This window comes from Perca flavescens, chromosome 19 (assembly GCF_004354835.1).
Source record: "Perca flavescens isolate YP-PL-M2 chromosome 19, PFLA_1.0, whole genome shotgun sequence".
Taxonomy (NCBI): domain Eukaryota; kingdom Metazoa; phylum Chordata; class Actinopteri; order Perciformes; family Percidae; genus Perca; species Perca flavescens.
This window is the reverse complement of record NC_041349.1, coordinates 29,246,293-29,266,061: the sequence shown is the minus strand read 5'-3', so window position 1 is coordinate 29,266,061 and position 19,769 is coordinate 29,246,293. Positions and strand designations below refer to the sequence as shown.

At 40.2% G+C, this 19,769-nt stretch overlaps 1 protein-coding gene across 1 annotated transcript in view; it reads left to right on the top strand.

Annotated features, from left to right (window-relative positions):
* The window catches only part of htra3b (HtrA serine peptidase 3b), a 33,707-nt gene extending 16,193 nt beyond the window's left edge, over positions 1-17,514 (top strand). Inside the window, exons 5-10 of the mRNA XM_028606195.1 lie at positions 11,980-12,174; positions 12,321-12,353; positions 12,529-12,643; positions 12,729-12,786; positions 14,144-14,239; positions 14,350-17,514. Coding sequence (XP_028461996.1) covers positions 11,980-12,174; positions 12,321-12,353; positions 12,529-12,643; positions 12,729-12,786; positions 14,144-14,239; positions 14,350-14,518 — 666 coding nt within the window. The 3' untranslated portion in view covers positions 14,519-17,514. The remainder of the gene's footprint in view (positions 1-11,979; positions 12,175-12,320; positions 12,354-12,528; positions 12,644-12,728; positions 12,787-14,143; positions 14,240-14,349) is intronic.
* The last annotated feature ends 2,255 nt before the right edge of the window (positions 17,515-19,769 follow it).

Below are 19,769 nucleotides of genomic sequence, written 5' to 3'. Positions count from 1 at the left end.
AACTCATATTAATGTTAAAAAATCTCATAAAGTGAAATTTTCATGCCATGGGACCTTTAAACTTTTTTTTAAATGAGAATAATGATACAAAAATTATAATTTCCTCCAATGTCGGGGGCGAATCATATCCCAATTGCAATATCAGTCAAAGTAATAATTAGATATTTTTTCTCATATCCTGCAGCCCTAATGTCCAGGTGTCATCCTTTCTCACTACAGTCTAAAGTCACTTGCATCAGTGAACATGGTACATTAAAGTCAGTCAGATGATTATGATAGTTGACACACAATTCAAACATGGTACATTAAAGTCAGTCAGATGATTATGATAGTTGACACACAATTCATGCATTGGCATTTCACATATGCACATATGCATTTTAATCCCAGTAATCCTACTCGCTCACTCATTTACCTCTTAAAGTCTGGTTTAGCTGTTAAATGGCCCATGTTCTGACCATCAGCCATGGTAGGGTGATGGGGTGGTTTTATGGCTTCACACCTATAGATTCTTTTGTTTTTTTTGATTTGCCAATAGGAATCCATTGCAAACTCCACTCAAAGAGACCCCAGTATTAAATTCAATAAGGGTTTGTTTTAAAATTTGTACTGGAAACACTCATGTGTCTAATCCAAGAACACCCAGATATGTAAAAAATAAAAAAGTGGCACATTCTTGGCTATGTATTGGTTTTATACTTTATGGAAATGTTCTTGATGTTTTGCACTATTTCCCCAGAATTCAGCCATCATTTGTTTTTTACTTGGAACACACAATTTGAATTAACTTTTATCGTTTTGAGCAAACATAAATTTGCCAAGTCACAGATATGTCAGTGGAAGAGGTTAACTACATAGCTCTTCTCTTTTGGTCTGAGTCTGTTGTACAATACCGCTACCAAATATTTGCTGACATTTGTAATGAGTGTGTTGACCAGTTAGTATCACATGTTCTTCAAGTATGGTTACAAGGACCTATACGCACACCAAAAATACAAGGTGATGATATATATCTCTGCAGAGGTTTGGAGCACGTGGTGGTGGTGGTAACATTACATTAACAGGCTTCAATAATAGAGGAGAAGAGGATTATCAAATTATTATATACAATACAGGTTCAAAACTCATTAAAAAAAAGAAAAACATTCAACATGTCTTTTAAAGGACACATATCAAGGTCATTTTCAGGTTCATACTTGTATTTTGGATTTCCACTACAATATGTTTACATGCTTTAATGTTAATTCTTTTTCTTATACTGTTTGTCTGAATATACATGTATTCACCCTCTGTCTGAAACGCACTGTTTTAGCGCCTGTCTCTTTAAGCCTTACCTTGCACGTCAGCAGGATTCTGGCGATGTAACGCGAGAGAGAATTGAGGGACAATCCATCTTGCCAGGCTTTGAAGTAATGCGTGCCAGCTTGCTGAACCAATCGCGAGGAGCTTCTGGCAGCTACTGGCGTGGTTTAGCGGTGTCTGATGGCCGCGCCTGTTCGTTCAAAACAACAATGGTGGACATTACAGACGGTTCCTTCAATCGCCTGCCAGGTGTTTGTTTTTTTAAGTGCCAGCCCTTTTCCAAATGGTTTCCAATGACTGCTTCTCAGATGGTTCTGTGTAACAAACCATCTGGCGCATCAGGTTACTTTAACCTTTAACTTCCTGAAAACAAAACCCAAAGTGCTCTGAGTAAAACGATGGCTCACCTTTGCAAATGTAGTTCTCGTTTATCTGTGTTTTAAGCCCCGAATGTCTCCTTCCAGGCAGCACTGCCTGGAAGGCACTAGGATTAGGCAATGGTTATGGTTAGGTTAAGGTTAGGGTTAGGTGCCTTAAAGTCAACGGTCGCAGCGCTGCCTTGAAGTCAATAAGGCAATGGTTATGGTTATGGTTAGGGTTAGGGTTAAGGTTAAGGTTAGGGTTAGGTGCCTTGAAGTCAACAGTTGCAGCACTGCCTGGAAGTAGACTTTGGGGGCTTAAAACATCATTGAGTGTAGTTCTCAAGCCTTGGGTGGAGATACTCAGATTTGGGGGGGGGTGCTATATTCTAATGAGGCTACGTGTGACATAAGAAGGGGAGCCAAATATAAAGGGCTTGTTGAATCCCATTTTTTCTGAACAAGGCAGCCAACAAAAACTGACTGAGTTGTCTTATTCCACAGTTTGGAGGTTGGTAGGCACACAAGATCCCTAAAATGTATGTGCACAAGCCTGTAAAGTTACTTTTTTATTTAATGATATGTCCCCTTTAATCCTCGCAGATAAACTCGAAATAGTAAACAAAACCGTGTCTGTTTACAATGATGACTCCACAGTGTAGCATGCACCGGCCTCCTGGCCTCCACTAGCACTCATTGCAGTAAAACTCAAAAAACAGATTAATGATGCTGTTCTGGCCTTGTGTGTGTGTTTACAGTGTGTCGTGTATCCAGGTTCACAGTGGTGTTAATACTTTAGGGTGGGGTAACGGACCACAGTCAGAATCCAAACCTCCCCTGGGGGGATACTGAATACTTCCAGCTTGAGTGTACAGCACATCCACAGCTCATACCACCTCAGGGATTATAGGGGGGTTTTCTTAGTTTGCTGCTCTTACGTCAACTCCCAACTGAAGTCGCATTAGTTTGCTGATTTTACTGGGCTGGACTTTTCAATAATATTGTTGAGAATTAAATCTTCATTTAGCTTTTTAAAGGAGAATTCCGGTCGATTTCAACCCATAGCTCTGTTGTTTGTAAATCAGGAGTACTGTCATTAGCGAGAAAAACGAAAACAAACGGTGCCGCCTACACCGAGTTATCCTCCTGCTAGATTTTGCACCCAACAGTGTTAAACAAGGGCAAGTTTTAAACGTGTTTTTAGCCTCTAAACATGTTCGAAATGCCATTACTAGTGCTTAGCCATGTGCAGTTATTCCTTACGAGGGAACACAGCGAATTTGACGGCAGTAGATGTGACAGAAAGGCATAAAAGTTGTGTTAATCCTTACCGCTGTTTATGTACTGCTTTCCGGTCAAGTCCTCAACAATCGAGTGCCGATCTCATACAATCCAATAATCCAAAATGTATTTTTTCCACAAAAAAACGATTTGCCGAGGTCCTGTCCATAGTAATGAGCATGTATCAACAGGCTGGAACCTGACACCGAGTGCAGTGAAGCAGAGCTGACCTGCAGTTCAAGAGTTCAGCAGCTCATTTGCATAGGTAACCTAGCAACGGCTGAGCCTGCCTGTGGCAGAAGCAGGGAGGAGCTCACAGAGCTGACAGACGGAGCTTGGAGTTAGATCAGGACTAATATGAGAAAATGCTTCGAGTTTGTGCCTTTCCAAATTACGGCAACCAAATGAAGAGATGTTTGAGATTGTGCTTTCACCGTCTACAACCTCCGCAGCCGGGAGATTTTACCGTTATGGCTGGTTGCACTTGATGCGGGTACATGGTGGTGCTCGTGTGGATACTGTATCGCAATGACCACCGAGGAAGAAAGCCTGTGCTGTAAGGATACAGCCTGGTCTGGACGGGTCAACGGACATTGTTTCGCCCATACAGAGAGGTTTCCCCATCTGATCTATAAGGATGATCTAACCGGACAGACCTGATGGCCAGCTGTCTAATGAGTGAGTACAACAGGCTTTCGTGACTCTGTCTAGCTTAGGTACATTTGCTTTTAGTTGTAAATACACATTCAAAACACTAATCAAAACACACCTCTTCAGATTAGCTTTCCACATACAATAATCTTACATTTCTCACCTGATAGTTACTGTTTTTATTGTTTTTAATTGCTTCTAAATATGCTTGTTGTATGTGTTGGTTTTATTGCTTATCTGTTTTTAATGTGATATATGTGCTGGTTTTTACTCTTTGAGTATGATGAAAAGCCCTCTATAAATGAAATGTATTATTATTTATTATAAATAAATGCCTCACTTCTTTAGTGAAATAACCAAAGCTACAATAGCCTTGGAAAGTATTAATCATAAAGACGTTACCTCCAATTTGTCTGCAGCTGGTCTTTTCGCTTTAGGAATGGCATTTTCCTTCAGATACCGGGACTTGACACTCTTTTCGGTGAAGTCAATGTTTGCTACAAATCTCTCTCATGTAGCTAATGTTATCAAGGGAGCTGAAGTGCAACCAGCCATAACGGTAAAATCTCCCGGCTGCGGAGGTTGTAGACGGTGAAAGCTCAAGCTCAAACATCTCTTCATTTGGTTGCCGTAATTTTGGAAAGGCACAAACTCGAAGCATTTTCTGATATTAGTCCTGATCTAACTCCAAGCTCTGTCTGTCAGCTCTGTGAGCTCCTCCCTGCTTCTGCCGACAGGCAGGCTCCGCCGTTGCTAGGTTACCTATGCAAATGAGCTGCTGAACTCTTGAACTGCAGGTCAGCTCTGCTTCACTGCGGTGTCAGGTTCCAGCCTGTTGATACATGCTCATTACTATGGACAGGACCTCGGCAAATCGTTTTTTTGTGGAAAAAATACGTTTTGGAATATTGGATTGTATGAGATCGGCACTCGATTGGTGGGGACTTGACCGGAAAGCAGTACATAAACAGAGGTAAGGATTAACACAACTTTTATGCCTTTCTGTCACATCTACTGCCGTCAAATTCGCTGTGTTCCCTCGTAAGGAATAACTGCACATGGCTAAGCACTAGTAATAGCATTTCGAACATGTTTAGAGGCTAAAAACACGTTTAAAACTTGCCCTGTTTAAGCCTCGTTTAAGACTGTTGGGTGCAAAATCTAGCAGGAGGATAACTCGGTGTAGGCGGCACCGTTTGTTTTCGTTTTTCTCGCTACTGACAGTACTCCTGATTTACAAACAACAGAGCTATGGGTCGAAATCGACCGGAATTCTCCTTTTAAAGGACAAATCTGGCGCAAAATGAACCTAGGGGTTAATAACATGTGTACTAAGTTCACCGTTCTCTGCAATATGTTTTCATGTGACCAATTTTATCGCAAATTGCTAATTAGCTTATAAAGCTAGTCGTCGGGGGCACGGGAAAAGTAAAAAGAAATTGCTATTTCTATACCACTAACAAGGCTCAAAGTAGCACCACACTTCCACGGTAGCATAATGAGGGTCTCTACATGTAAACCGAAGCATTGAGAACTTTGGAAGGGTACTGACAGTTTATTAAAAAGACAGTACCGTTCACGTATACAGTTAGGCGCCATCTTGGGAAAACGGTCACGACCAGTCGAACAACGAACGCCGTGCAACGTGATCTGAACTGTCACTTGAAATCTCCCATGGTCCGTGGTTTCCCAATGGGTCGATAGGAATTACGTTTGTGAAATGTAATTACATGGAAATGCATGAAATATATCTGTTTATTATTATTATTGTATCGTTCGTCGTTTGACTGGTTGCGACGGATTTGTCCTTTAACACCAGATACCAAGCTGTGTGCCCTGTATGTATAAATGGTTAGTATAGGCGATACGAAAACTTTGGGAAAAAATAAGGTTTTGGTTAAACATTGTAAAAGTAAAGCCTCCCTTTCAGGAAGCCAGAGGTGCAGTCATGACCTGGGACATTTGTCCAGAGATTGAGTGGTGCTCCTTGTCCTACTCGCGATATCATTCAAGGTTTTGCGAGTATGGAATGCCTGGGATGCCGACTGTGCTGAACCACGTATGTTGGAGTTAGGGATGGCAACGTTCCTTAGCTGCGTGGTCCTCCTGAGAAACTGGGACCATGTCTAACCTGCAAAGGATGTCAAATTGATGTGTGTTGCCATCCATCCGCCATTATCCGAGGAAAGACAAGCCTTATCCAACAAATAAGCGCATGTCCTGCACGCCATGCAAGGTGTAACCATTCATCCCCCAAAGAAACAAGTCTAGAAGATTTTTTAGACAAAGTTGAGCAAGTTGTTGCTGTGTCTGGCATTGAACCAAGCTTACACACTTTGGCCAGTTTGAATTTCCTCAAACAAGACAAGAAATTCAAACTGACCACACCGAAAGGCAGGACTGTGTCCCATGTTTGGTTAGGTTAAGGCCACAACCTCACAGGTCGAGGTTAAGCAAAGATAATGATTTGGTTTAGAAAAAGATTGTTGTTTTGCAGATACATTCCGTATGAATATTTAGTAATTATGAAGATATGTTCATTAAAAAAAAAAAAAAACTGTTGCAAATACATAGCACGAAAACCTAATTTTCAGAAGACAGGGATGGTTTAAAAACAAACCGTGACCAAGGAAGACTTTCTGCTTTGGGGATGCTATTGCAACTTTCCATGACTCAAAATGAAAGCAGATGTGTATATCCTATCAATATAAGGCAGTTGTGTATCTGTCAGCAAGTTTAATATCTTTCTTCCACGTAGAGCCCCAAAAAATGACTAATGCAGCTTTACATTTTGAAAAAAGTGGTGTCACATATATTCTTTTAATATCTTATTCCAATAGTTCAATGAAACTATGTTTAGACTGAAGACATGTTTTATGGCTGACACATTCCACAAAATGGAAATATTCTATATGCATCATTTTCATGAATATTTCCCCAAAATTTGTCTGGAGGGGCTTATTTGGTATCTTTGGAAACTTGAGGATTTTCACTAGAAATTAAAGATATTGCTGTGAGTTTGAACAGTACTTGACCATACAAAATGTGATTGTCGAGATGAAGCCACAGATGGGTGGGTCATTTCAGTGCAAAAATATCTTCTTTCAAAAGCCAACATCAGTTGAACTTCGGTTGACATCTCTGCATTAGAAACAGGGGAGGAGTAAGAGAAAGAGAAACACAATCCAGAGCACTCCACCTTAAAGAAATCCTTTCTGCTCATTCCTTCTCTCCCTCCGTCACACCATCTGTCTGCTGGGAATGTGTTTCTACTCAGCTCCATTATTTTCCTCCCCTTTCCTTCACTTCCTCAACCCATCTTTTCATCATATGCCCTCTCTTTTTCTTTGTATTTTTTGTATATATTGTACAGAATATGGCTGCCTAGTGATATTTTAGGCCATAGAGTTTTCAAATGTACTTTTATTGATTTTACTTTGTTTGTTTTACAGCATTTTTCATCATTATCAGGCTGTTATCTAATTTGTGTTCATCACGTTCCACACATGTTGGAATTGTTGATTGTTGGTTGTGCGAAGGTTTGATACCCTCTTTTTACCATACTTGCACACTGGATTCTTGGAACTGTTATATTCGTAACATGCATTTGGTTTTATTTCCCTGAGTGTGCAAAATGTAAATGTACAGGCCTCTGGGCCGAGGTCATTTTGGGTGTATGGTAGATTAATGAGCCGAGGAGCAGCGGTTACACAGCTGTGAAAGAGGATTGGACTATGAAGAATGCAGTGCAGTATAATGGAAAGCTTTTTTGTACTTTTGCTCTATGCCTTTAGGTTAGCATTCACATTTTACCATTCATAATATTGTTGTAGAGAAGTGCTCCTCTGGAAACAGTCCAACAACAGCACAAATATTAAAAGCATACAGAGCTGAGCATTAAAAGTTATTACCTCAATAATCTTTTATGACTGTATTTTATCTTGCTGTGCAACCTCGGCTTTACAGTCCACGGCTTTGGTTTATTTACAGCGGGATGTACCTGGCTAGTTTTAAGGTTTAAAGGTCCCATATTATGTTCATTTTCAGTTTCATATTGTATTTTGGGTTTCTACTATGTAGAACACGTTTTAATGTTCAAAAAATACTTTATTTTTCTCATACTGTCTGTCTGAATATACCTGTTTTCACCCTCTGTCTGAAACGCTCCGTTTTAGCGCCTGTCTCTTTAAGCTCCGCTCCAGTAAAAGCCCAGTATGCTTTGATGATTGGTCAGCGTTTCCAAGTCAACATCTGCGTTCTCGGAGTCTCTACATCATCATTGCAGCCGGGGAATGACCATAACAGCACTGTAGAGGCACTCTCTACATACATATATATATATATATATATATATATATATATATATATATATATATATATATGTATATGTATATGTGACATCACAACCGTACGGAAGTCCTGACGGCTCGTTTAAAGGCACAGTTTCTGAATACAGGCTGGGTGCATTTCTCTGTGGATTCAGCGTTTCGATACTTTCACACTATTTATACAGCCCCTCAGTCTGTTTTATAATCCAAAAACATATAGAAACCTCAATGTTTACAATATGGGGCCTTTAAATTCCCAATTAAATTGAATGTTGTATTCAGTGCCTGAATTGGTCCAAAAAAGATACCAATACCCTAATTCAGCAGTTGTATGACATGATCATTGCATGTGTCTTGGATATATTTATATTCATATCTTGTAGGTGTGACCCTGAATAGTTGACTATTCAACAGTTTAATCTAGCGAGCCAGAAACATTGTTTCTAAAACAAAGGATCATTCCATTCATGCTATATGGGGGTGCTGAATGTCGGATTTTATATGGAGTTGCCTGGTTTCTCCCAATAAATCATGATATACAGTATAGACTATTTTAGTATAAATATCAGCCTATTAAAGGTGCTCTAGGTAGGATTGTGAAGATTCAGGACTAAGAATTTGAAAATCGACAACTTCTCGGTCCCTCCCCCCCTTTCTGCTAAAGCCCAAACGGTCTCCTAATATTGTCTGTTTTTTGGTGTCATAATGCTTGTGCTTGAATTGACCGTTCGCAAAAGCCACGCCCCCTAGTTATTGTTACTACGCCCGTCAAACAATTGAGAACCAGACACATAGCCATGGCTGGGTTGAGCTCCATACCTAATGGTATAAGTGATTGGTTTTGGAGTAATGCAGCAGACATATCCTCCAGGGCACGACAGAAAGGGCTGCAATATGCAGGGGAGGGATATGTTCAAAGACCTCAACCTCTCGCTAAATTATCTGTGTCGATAGCAACATGTGCTTGACAGGCTAACCGCTATCAGGCTGCCTGAATTTCCTATGGAATAATAAAGTATTTAATGTTCTAACTTTACTACTTTTGATAACAATGCTATATAGAACCACAACTGTTAACTTAAGTCCAGTTTTACAGATTGTAACTGTTATATGTACTTAGCTACTTAAACTACTTATTGATAATTGCAACCCGGTCTCACGGCAGTTCGTGTAAATGTCCACGTTATTCTTCATCTATTGATACATGTTCACGGAGACGTTATTCTCGTTTTTTACGTGTAAACGTCACGTTATTTTCTCGGGGAAAGGACGCCGGGAGGCGGCCGAAAAGGTCGCTCCATAACCCGGGAGGCGCCCGCGAGGCGGCCCGCTGGGGACGCGCCACAATAACGGGATGGCGGAGGTTGGGTTTAGGAAGAAACTTACCGGGAAAGGGCGCCTTAAACACCGGGAGACGCGCCGCGGATTTTCGGCTTTTAATATTACTCCCTACCATTCTCGTGCTGTGGCCACAAAATACGCTTCCCATTGAAATAGGCTACATTACTTCACATTTTCGTGTTGTCTCCGTGAACACGTATCAAAAGATTCAAATAACGTCACATTTACACGAACTGCCATGAGTTAGCTCGCTAGCTTTACTTACCTTGGAGCAGACATATGTAGCTAGCTATGCTTATTAATCTTCGAGGCATTTAGCTTAGAGTGAGGTCTCCAACACTGCTTAATCCATTGTCGGCATCTTTCCGCTTCGGTCTTGGACTTTGGAAAGGCGAAAAAAACGACCCCTACCTCTAAACTTTTGGGGTACCTGGTGTCAGACTTGCAGGTGCCATAGGCGCATCGTTTCACCATCTTGCTGAAATCGCAATGTTTGACGGGGGTCCTTCTCCTTAGTTACAGTTGCTGAGCTAGGATTGGACGAGGACCTTTCTAGGGCGGGGTTTTGCGAACGGTCAATTAGTTCGGAATGTTGTTAATTCAGCCAGAAACCTAACACATAGCAGCCTGCTACACAACCAAAAATATTATCTTTCAAAAATATTAACAATAGATTCATGTCATTTTAAAGCAACACTAGGTAACTTTTCTCACTGGTCCCCCTACAGGTTGGAAGCGGAATTGTCCATTACATTACATTGTCCAGTTCATTTGAACTACAGATCCACTACCCGATCTGGCAAACTTTCATAATGTATGGTAATGGACAATTCCACTTCCAACCTGTAGGGGGGCCAAAGCGGGAAAAGTTACCTAATGTTGCTTTAAAAACATTATTTTTGACTGGAAAAAAAATTTATGACTGATTTCTATTGGACCTTTTAAGGCTTGTCTTTCCTTGGTTCCATCTTACTTATGTATATTATGCTTAAGTAGTATTTCTTTATAGTAAACTGTATATAGACAAGATGCAACCAGAAGGGCTTCCTCCATGTGCTCAATTCAATTTTATTTATAGTGTTAAATCATAACAGAAGTTATTTCAGGACACCTTTCATATGGAGCAGATCTAGACCACACTCTACATTTACAGACACCGAAATTTATTGTCAGCCAGGGCTGAAATTCTTTTTGCATCCCTGGGTAGCTCATATAAAAAAAGTGGACATAGACATACATACAGACAAACATAAGATGAATAACACCAAAAAAAAATACATAAAACATTACCACAAATGACATAAACACCCAAGTATGTATAACAACAGAAAATGACATGAACATACACACAGACAAGGACTTGGAGACTTGTAACCCTGAATAAATATTGCACTGGATTTAATGTAGCTGGTTTGACAATAGGATAGATTGATGTATGAAAGAGTTTTTAAGTCTGATGCAATGAAAGAATGAACTAAAGCGTCTGTTTGAAGGCAGAAGCTGATATTCTCTGTGCAAAAGGAGTCATCAGTCCTATAATCTTTGAACAAACATTAATTTGATCACATAGCTTTGTTTTATTTTTAACTGATAGGCTACCCAGCCACACAGTGCTACAATAGAGCATGATACTTGAATTACTGATGTGTAAAACGAAAAAATGATTTTGGTATTTTTTTTGCAGATGAATTCTATATGAGAGGTGGATGAGAGATTTCCGTCTATCATGACACCCAGATATTTGTAGAATGGGACTTGACGGATTACAGAATTGTGAATCTTCACTGGGGGCAGTTGACAATTTGGGGGTTTTCCAAAGACGATTTCCTCTGTCTTCACAGTGTTAATAATGAGAGTGTTTTTTTCACACCACTCAACTAACCAATCCATTTTGCCCAGGTACAGTGTAGGGTCATCAAATTTGGTAGACAAGGTCAACATACACTACTGCTTTTATTGCTCTCAACAGCTGTGTCTTGTCTAATCTTTGTACACTCTGTTGTTCTATGTTGTAACCTGTTCTGTTTTGTGCTTTGTTTTGTTGGTAATCCTTTTACTTCTGTGCTGTCTAATTTTGTGCTAAGTTCTGCTCTGCTTGAGTTTTCTTTCTTTCTTTTTTTTATCATTGAGCCCAGAGGACTACAGATGAAAAATAGCCTTTTGGGTCATTTTGGCATTTTTAACCCATGTATAATCATAGGTTTTATGAATTTGCACTGTCCCCTTCTTAAATAAACTGAATTGAATTATAGCAGTGGATATAATACAATAATATTAATAGCAGTAACAATAGCAGTAATGATTATAGTATAATAATAATACATTTCCTAAAAAAACTTTAACATTTCAAAGCATGTTGGGTGAATTGGACACTCAAACTTGTTTGTAGGTGTAAATATGAGTGTTAATGAATGTGCTTTCTTGCCCTTGTGTTGACTTCGGGTCAAATTGACCCGTTTTCAATTTTTGTTTTATATCAGAAAATATGGGACGTAGAAATAAGCGCTGAACATGTGTAGAAGAAAAATTTTACAATTAAAAACGTTGGAAAAAGCAAAAACAAACTGTGAAAAAAAGGCGTCAAAAACGTCGAAAAAATAAGTGTTTTTTTCAAGGTTGACGGGAAAGCAACACAAGGGTTATAAAGGGTTCTCCCAAATATCCTATATCGTCCTACAGTGATGTCTTACCCTTTGTCTCTTCTTGCCTCTTCCCAGACAAAACTGCCTATATTGTTTCTGGGCCACAGTGCAGACCTGAGACCCGGGGAGTTTGTTGTTGCAATCGGCAGCCCTTTCGCCCTCCAGAACACCGTCACCACTGGCATCGTCAGCACCGCTCAGAGAGACGGCAAGGAGCTGGGCCTCAGGGACTCCGACATGGACTACATCCAGACAGACGCTATTATCAATGTGAGACTATATCAAGGCAGAAAACGTGCTCTGCGTCAAAAGTATTATTAAGCAGTGTAGTAGGTTGTAAAAATGTCACATTGTAAGGTGTTTGTGCAGTTTGCTACGCCACAGTGAGCTACTGTTTTTTGTGTTTTCCTTCACAGTATGGGAATTCAGGAGGACCTCTTGTCAATTTGGTAAGCTTTTGGTTTCCTGCCTCAAAGCCTGTTGTTGTTGTAAAATACCTTTCTGTGCTTGGGTCTCTTGTTTAACTTCACGAACAGGAACTCTTATTCTTGATGACAGCAAACTAAGAAACTTTTTTTTCTTCTGTTGTATAGCCTCACAATACTTCTGTTCTCTGTATTTTAGGATGGTGAGGTGATTGGCATCAACACCCTAAAGGTTACAGCAGGAATCTCATTTGCCATTCCCTCCGACAGGATCACTCGCTTCCTTAATGATTCATTTGACAAGCACAGCAAAGGTGAGTCTGGTAGGGATAGGGCTAGGATTAAACATCTGAGTTTCTTGCTGAATATACATAAACTAACTGTCTGAGTCTCTTTCAGATGTGAGGTCAATAAAGAAGCGTTTCATTGGAATTAGGATGCTGACCATCACACCAGTGTAAGTCTGAACTGATAATGATTATGTTGATGGAAAATATGGCAAATAGAGAAAATAGATACGAATAGAATGATAGTATCATATGTGGTTATTGAATTAAATAATATCCCATTTTCAACTTTGTTCAAATACTTAATTGTCGGCCTTTTTTAAAACATGTTACATACTTGCAACCACATGTGTACAACTCAGAGCAGGATACAGCACAGCAACATTCAAATCCAAAGCTCTTGAAAGTAGCAAAGGTGTCCCACAAGGATCTCTTTTGGGTACTCTTTTATTCACAATATACTTATTAGAAATACCCTAAAAATTAGCCCCTCCCTTTCTAATTTGTCTGATGAAAATGCACCTTTTATGCTGGTGAGTTATTTACGCATTATAAAAAGAAGCTATTGGCCACCCAACTACTTTAACAGGCCATGGCAAAACTGTTGTTTCTTCTTATATATTTTTAGGATTTGTTCTAAATGATTCTTTTTCATTTAAGCTCAATATTCAGGGGCCTGAAGAGGGAATTGGGTTTTTATTTTTAAAACAAGGCCTATCTTGTTGGGGGGGCTGTGGCTCAGTGGTAGAGGGGTTGCCTGCCAATTGGAAGGTTGGTGGTTCGATCCTTGACCACCAACCCTAATCCCATGTCGAAGTGTCCTTGGGCAAGACACTGAACCCCAAGTTGCCCCCCATGCTGCGCATCGGAGTGTAAATGTGTGTAAATGAGTATCTGATGAGCAGGTGGCACCTTGTACGGCAGCCTCGGCCACAGTGTATGAATGTGTCTGAATGGTGAATGGTTCCTGTAAAATGTTAAAGCGCTCTGAGTAGTCGTTGAGACTAGAAAAGCGCTATATAAGAACAGTCCATTTACAGTCCATATCTTAGCTTAAAGGGATAGTTCAGATATTTTGAAGTAGGGTTGTATAAGGTACGTATCCATAGTCAGTGTATTAGCTACAGTACTGTAGATGGCAGTCAGCACGCCCCCAGTTTGGAGAAGCAGGCAGGAGTACCAACATGTAGGCTAATTTACTGCTGTCGACAGGGGCAGCCAGCAGCAGCAAAATGTATTTTAGTCACCTGAAAGTGTAAGCTATATTTAGAATATTTTCACCGCTTTACATTGCTGAAATAAAATCTTTTATATGAATGTATTATATATTTTATTTTTCCCAAATTCAGATTTTGTGGCATGGGGATTTTGTGGCAAGGACTTTTTGGTTAGATAAAGGTTAAATAAATATATGCAGTATTTACACACCTTTGGTTCCTGAAATAATTTAGTTAAATCTCACAAATACTGGGGACTTTGGTAAGATAATGGACTTTTTTTGAGAAACTGTATATTTGTTGGTTTCAGGTTAATTGAAGAGCTGAAACAGCAGAACCCAGACTTCCCTAATGTCACCAGTGGGATTTATGTCCATGAGGTTGTTCCTCACTCACCTGCACAAAAGTAGGTTGACTTCATTAATTATTTCCTCAAACAAATGCAGCATACAGTGTTTTGCTCATTTCTAAAGTAAAATGAATGCTTTACCTATAACAGTCTCTCTTTGTCCCCAGAGGTGGTATCAAAGCTGGTGACATTATTGTGAAACTGAATGGCAAACCTCTGATGGCCACAGCTGACCTACAGGGGGCACTGCAGGAGGAGACAGCCCTTCTACTGGAGGTCAGGAGGGACAATGATGACTTGCTCTTTAACATCGAACCTGACGTTATCATGCAGTAGACATTGGAAGCAATGCACTCATGCAGAGTTAGACCAACATCTAAGGCCCTATTTTTGTTAAAAACCGTTGGATGGTGAAAGCTCTGCACCTTTGCAATGAAACGTTGGTCAAGGGCACACATCTTCTGATATTTTGGCAACTGGTTGTTAACTGTACCATAGTAAAAGGAGCCAATGGCCGACATTGTGCAATTGAGTTTGGTATCAAGGATTTACAGTTGTTCCGCCTGCTCAGACAGGTCAATATTGGAACAGGTTCACACATGAACCCCCTACAGAATCGAATAAACCCAAACCCCTTTGATATAAGTTATGTTTTACTTTGATTATACATTTTTCAACCAGTAAACACATTTGCTGGACAGTTCCCTTAAAAAATATGATGTTAATATGAGGCAATAACTGCTAAGTTAAGCAGCTCAATATGGTGCACATCACAAAAAGATAAAAGCAAAGTTGGTGAATGTTATTGAATTGATAAATTGCTAATAAATTAAAACAAAAACAAAAGTGATTATAGTAAATTAGCTTTTCAGCATTTTTCTGACTGGGGGACATGGTCATAAGTGTTCTACAAATCCATCAAACTCCAATGACCCCTCAGTATCCATACAAGAGTACCATCCAAATTGCTTCTACTTAGATCTAGTTTGCATGGCTTGTAGTCAGCACGCAAGTTCCCTGCCATCACATGATCCATCCGTTTGGCAATTCACCTGACTTGCCCTGCACTTGACCCGATTGTTCTGGTGGGGGCAGCACTTGCAAGACATGCCCTCTGGTCTCCCTAATCTAAATCCAATTGAGGTAGCTTGCTTCTCAATTGGCCACTCAATAGGGGGGGAAGAGGGAACTGAGCTGGAACAAGCAAAGCTCTTGAAACTTGCGTTGGCAATAAATCTCATTCTGAGTGTGACTCACCAGTCCATCTACATTCAAACCCTCAACTTTGGTCATGAGTTTTGGATGATGACTTGAAGAACTGTGGATACAAGCATTCAAAATGAGTTTCCCTTGTAAGGTGTCTGGTCAGAGTACCACAAGGAGCTCAGAGTAGATTGGCTGCTTCTTCATGTTGAAAGGAGTCACTCGGAGTGGTTCAGGATTCTGATTAGGCTGTCTTCAGGATGCCTCCCTTTTGAGGTGTTCTGGCCATGTCCAATGGTGAGGAGACAAAGAGGCAGAGCAAGAATACAGTGGAGGGATTATATAGCCCATCTGGCCTGGGCTCCCCTACGAGGACCAGGAGGAAGCAGTTGGAGAACAGGATGTATGGACTTCTTTGCTGAATGGGTGGATGAGGAGAGTCACTGGGTATGGCTTATTATTGCCAGTTTGACCCAACAATAAATGTACCAATGCCAACCTCACTGTTAATGGTGAATTCAATTGTATCGGATGATAAATTGAGGTTAATGAGATCAAGTCTGTGTTCATAAAACCTTTCAGGTCATTATCAAATGCAAATGAAGTGCAATCTTATCAATTCAAGTCACCTTTATCAACTCTGCTTCTATCATTTGAGTTCCTTCCTATAGATGATTCTGAACAGTATACCAGCGTATAGTGTCAACATACTCTTTGTGCCTCGTAACTTGCATGTGGACTACACTTTGCACCACTTTTTTCATGAAAATAGGGTTTTAGTTTTGTCGATATTGGCCTTCAATCATCCAGTGCAGATACGAAGGACAGTCTTTCTTGACCTCAACTATTGAATGCTATGTTTATAATTCTTTATTATTTGTACTGTATGTCAGTTGTATGATTAGAGGAGCCATTCCAAAGTGTTGCAGGAGGATTTTGCTAAATAGTTTGTAAAAACGTGCAATAAAACCGGATTTATTTTAGATATGAAAATGGTTTTATTAAAAGACAATGAATATAGTCCAGGCAGCTTCATTCCAAAACTGCTGAAACCCCTTTATTGAAAATGGTGACTTATATTAAATCTTTTGCTGGAAAAAAAGATCCTATAACCCCATACTAAGTGCTGTAGTACAGCTTGAGTACAGATGGATGAGAGGAGTATTCCAGTGGAGTCCATCCTATCTGAACCCAAAAGTTGTATCACCTCTGAAAGACTTTCTTATTGGGTTACTTGTTCTAGGTCTTGATCCTAAAACCCCTTACAGAAATTATCAGACGGAAACATGCGTTGTCACAGGCAATGTCACAGTCAAACATAAAGCAACCCGAGCTGTGTCAAATTTCTGTCTGCAATTCAAGGGCCCAACCACATTCCAAAAAGGCACAGCAAATATATGCATTAGTGCAGCTTACCATTTATTGCTTGAATAAAACCTACTCGCTAGATTGCTCGCTACTGAAACCAACAATTACTCTTTGTGCTCAAGCCAAGAAAAATCCCAGACTTATCTCTGTACAGGACACAGAGATGAAATTAAACAGTTATCTGATATTGTTGGCCCACAAATGCATGTCCCTTTTTTAAAGGACCCAGCTATTTAACCAATATTAGTGAATAGGGAGTTTCCCAACGCCACATGCAAAAGTCTGTACCACAGCTGCAGAGCCGGAGAACACAATGAGGTAAACGTTTAGCAGGTTGAATTCTTAATGGGCTGATTGTAAAATATGCATATTTATATTCATTTTAGGGTAGTTGCCTATCACCATGAGCTTCCAGTGTGTTCAAGTTTGAGATAGTGCCCAAGCAGATATTAAACATTGTCATGTTATCTATGGTTTATGGTTGGCATGACTCTTTATGTCCTTCCATAACCAAATGTGAACCACATGTGTGTTAATTAAGTTTAGATGATGTACTCAGTTGGAATGAAGAGCACAAAATGTGAGTGGATTTTTTTTATATAGTCTCACCACTGCTGCTGCTCTGTATCATAACTGTTTGGGTTTTTAGTATGAATAGACTTTTATCACATCGTCAAAACCAAATGTTTACATGTAAGTTGCCAACAAGGCAATCCTGTTTTCACCGAATAAAGTTTTGCCGAACTATCTTTGTTTTATTACATCTGTGTTGCCTCAATGATTTGGAAATCCAGATTCTTCAGCATTTTGTCCACATCTCCTTACCTTTTAAATCTAGGTCACAAGCAATGACTCATGGGACGTTTTTTGCGGGAAACATTTAGGAACGATTCAGCACAGTGGTGCAATACCTGACTGGCTGAGATCTCTTCAGAAACATTCCTGAGTGGAAACAAGTCTCCCATGCTGGAATAGAAAAAAAAACACAAGGAAAACTCTTTTTGGGGTTCAGTGATAAAGTCACTGCAGACAGATGGTGAGACATAATCACACTTTCCTTCACAGCTCTTGACAGGTCATGAGTTTATTTTTAACACAGTGGGTAGTCTTACACAGGGTTGTTGCAAACATCGTGGTTACTTATAAAAGTAAAAAAAAACAACAACACTAATACAGTTACATACTGTATATATATTTTTTTAAAGATAATTTTTTGGGGCTTTTCCCTTTAATGACAGTGGATAGACCAGAAAGGGGGAGAGAGATGGGAAATGACACGCAGCAAAGGGCAGCAGGTCTCAGCAAACATGGGGCAAACGCTCTTACTGGGTGAGCTACAGGCCGCACTGATGCTGTATATATATCAATGCTAAAAGTGGGTGATTAAAATTATAAAAAAATTACCTCTCATACTGATGACCTACAGTAGTTACAAATCTGTTGTTTTTGGGGGGGTATGATGAGAAAAACGCAGCACAAAGTTTGTTCTTTAGGTTTAGTCTTTATTGTGGCCTGGTACTAGTCTGCAGCCCTGTTGTTGGTAACCACTGCGTTATAGGGCTTAAAAGTGTCGTATTGAAAGTTGGTATTTGGTAGTTGTCCCTCATAGTTTAGGCCTGACTGTATCAGGCCTGAAACAATCTGAAATCAGCCTCTAAAATAATCACCACCTAATTACAGAACAATTTGAACAAACCCACCGCTGTATGTGTAAGTCTACAGAATGCTTTTTTTCATTTCCTGAAGTGTATCCTGCAGAAGGCCATACAGCTGGAAAAAAAATCACAATATGATTTATTAGAGTGGAGTAACACTGACCTATATCCTGGACAAGGTTGTGTTGTAGGGAACTGGCCCAAAGCCAGAATGCAAGAACACCATGAATGTCGAAACAAAGCAGTAACCTGTTGTAACCAGTGAAGGCAGACCCACAGCCACCAGCATGACTGTCTTTTCACCATGTGTTACAAAAAAGCTCACTGCTTTTATCAACTACATTTAGTTTGTCTCATATTCTGAATATTTTCAGTTTTGCGCCTTAGCCGACCTTTCTGTAGCGCTTTCCCTGTATCACCTACTATGAGACAAAGCCCCTCTGTTGATTGTAAAAAAAAAAAAAAATCACTTAAAACCTAAAACACTTAAGTGTGATTTATGGTTGTGCGGAGGCTCCACGCAGAGCTTTCACCGTAGCTTACGTAAGTGGTCTGATGTTTATACTGGTGCGCTGGTGTGTATCTCGAGCCGGCGTGTGTGTGTGAATGTGGGGAATGTGTGGTAGAGCGAGGGAGAAGTGAGAGTGTGACGTTGATTAGCTTCGGAGCGAGTAGTGAGGAAAACAAAGTGTCTCTTCTGTTCTTTCTGACCACGGTGGGAAATCTGTAGCAGGAAAAGTTAACCCTCTCTTTGATCTCATGTTGTTTATGGAGAAGGAGAACCAGGAAATGAGTAGGGGGAAATGTAACACTACCATGCCACTGCCGAGCGGCGTGCGTTGCCGCGATGTGTAGTTACATTTTTCGAGAGGTGTACCTCAAGCTACAGCGTAGGGTCCAGCGTAGGTCCTTGTCTCAAAGTACCTACGTACGTACAAAGCCACGGCATAGATTTTACGCAGAAGCATAAATTTACTGACATTAAAGTGTATCTTTTAATTGACGCTTTTCCCAGAGCATGACAGTTGTCAGTTGACAGTGTTTGTGTTGGCAGTCAACACATTAAGATATTTCATTACCCCTTGCAAGGAGTTAAGACACTTACGTACAACTAAGCAAAAGCAAAAAACATTAAAGCTGCGAGCAGCGATGGACGGGCCCTTGCGCCTCTGCGCGCGTCGGGGTTACCGGCGGACGCCGCTCTCGCGACTGCGAAAATCGGATGATGTTTGTCATACAAGGCGCATTTCATGTTGCCAGCAGGGGGCGCTATGACCAAAACTGAATTTTAGCCTGTAGGTGTCCTCAGGCCTGGACCCTTGTCAATCGTGAGAAATTTCGGTGAGATACAACAAAGTACA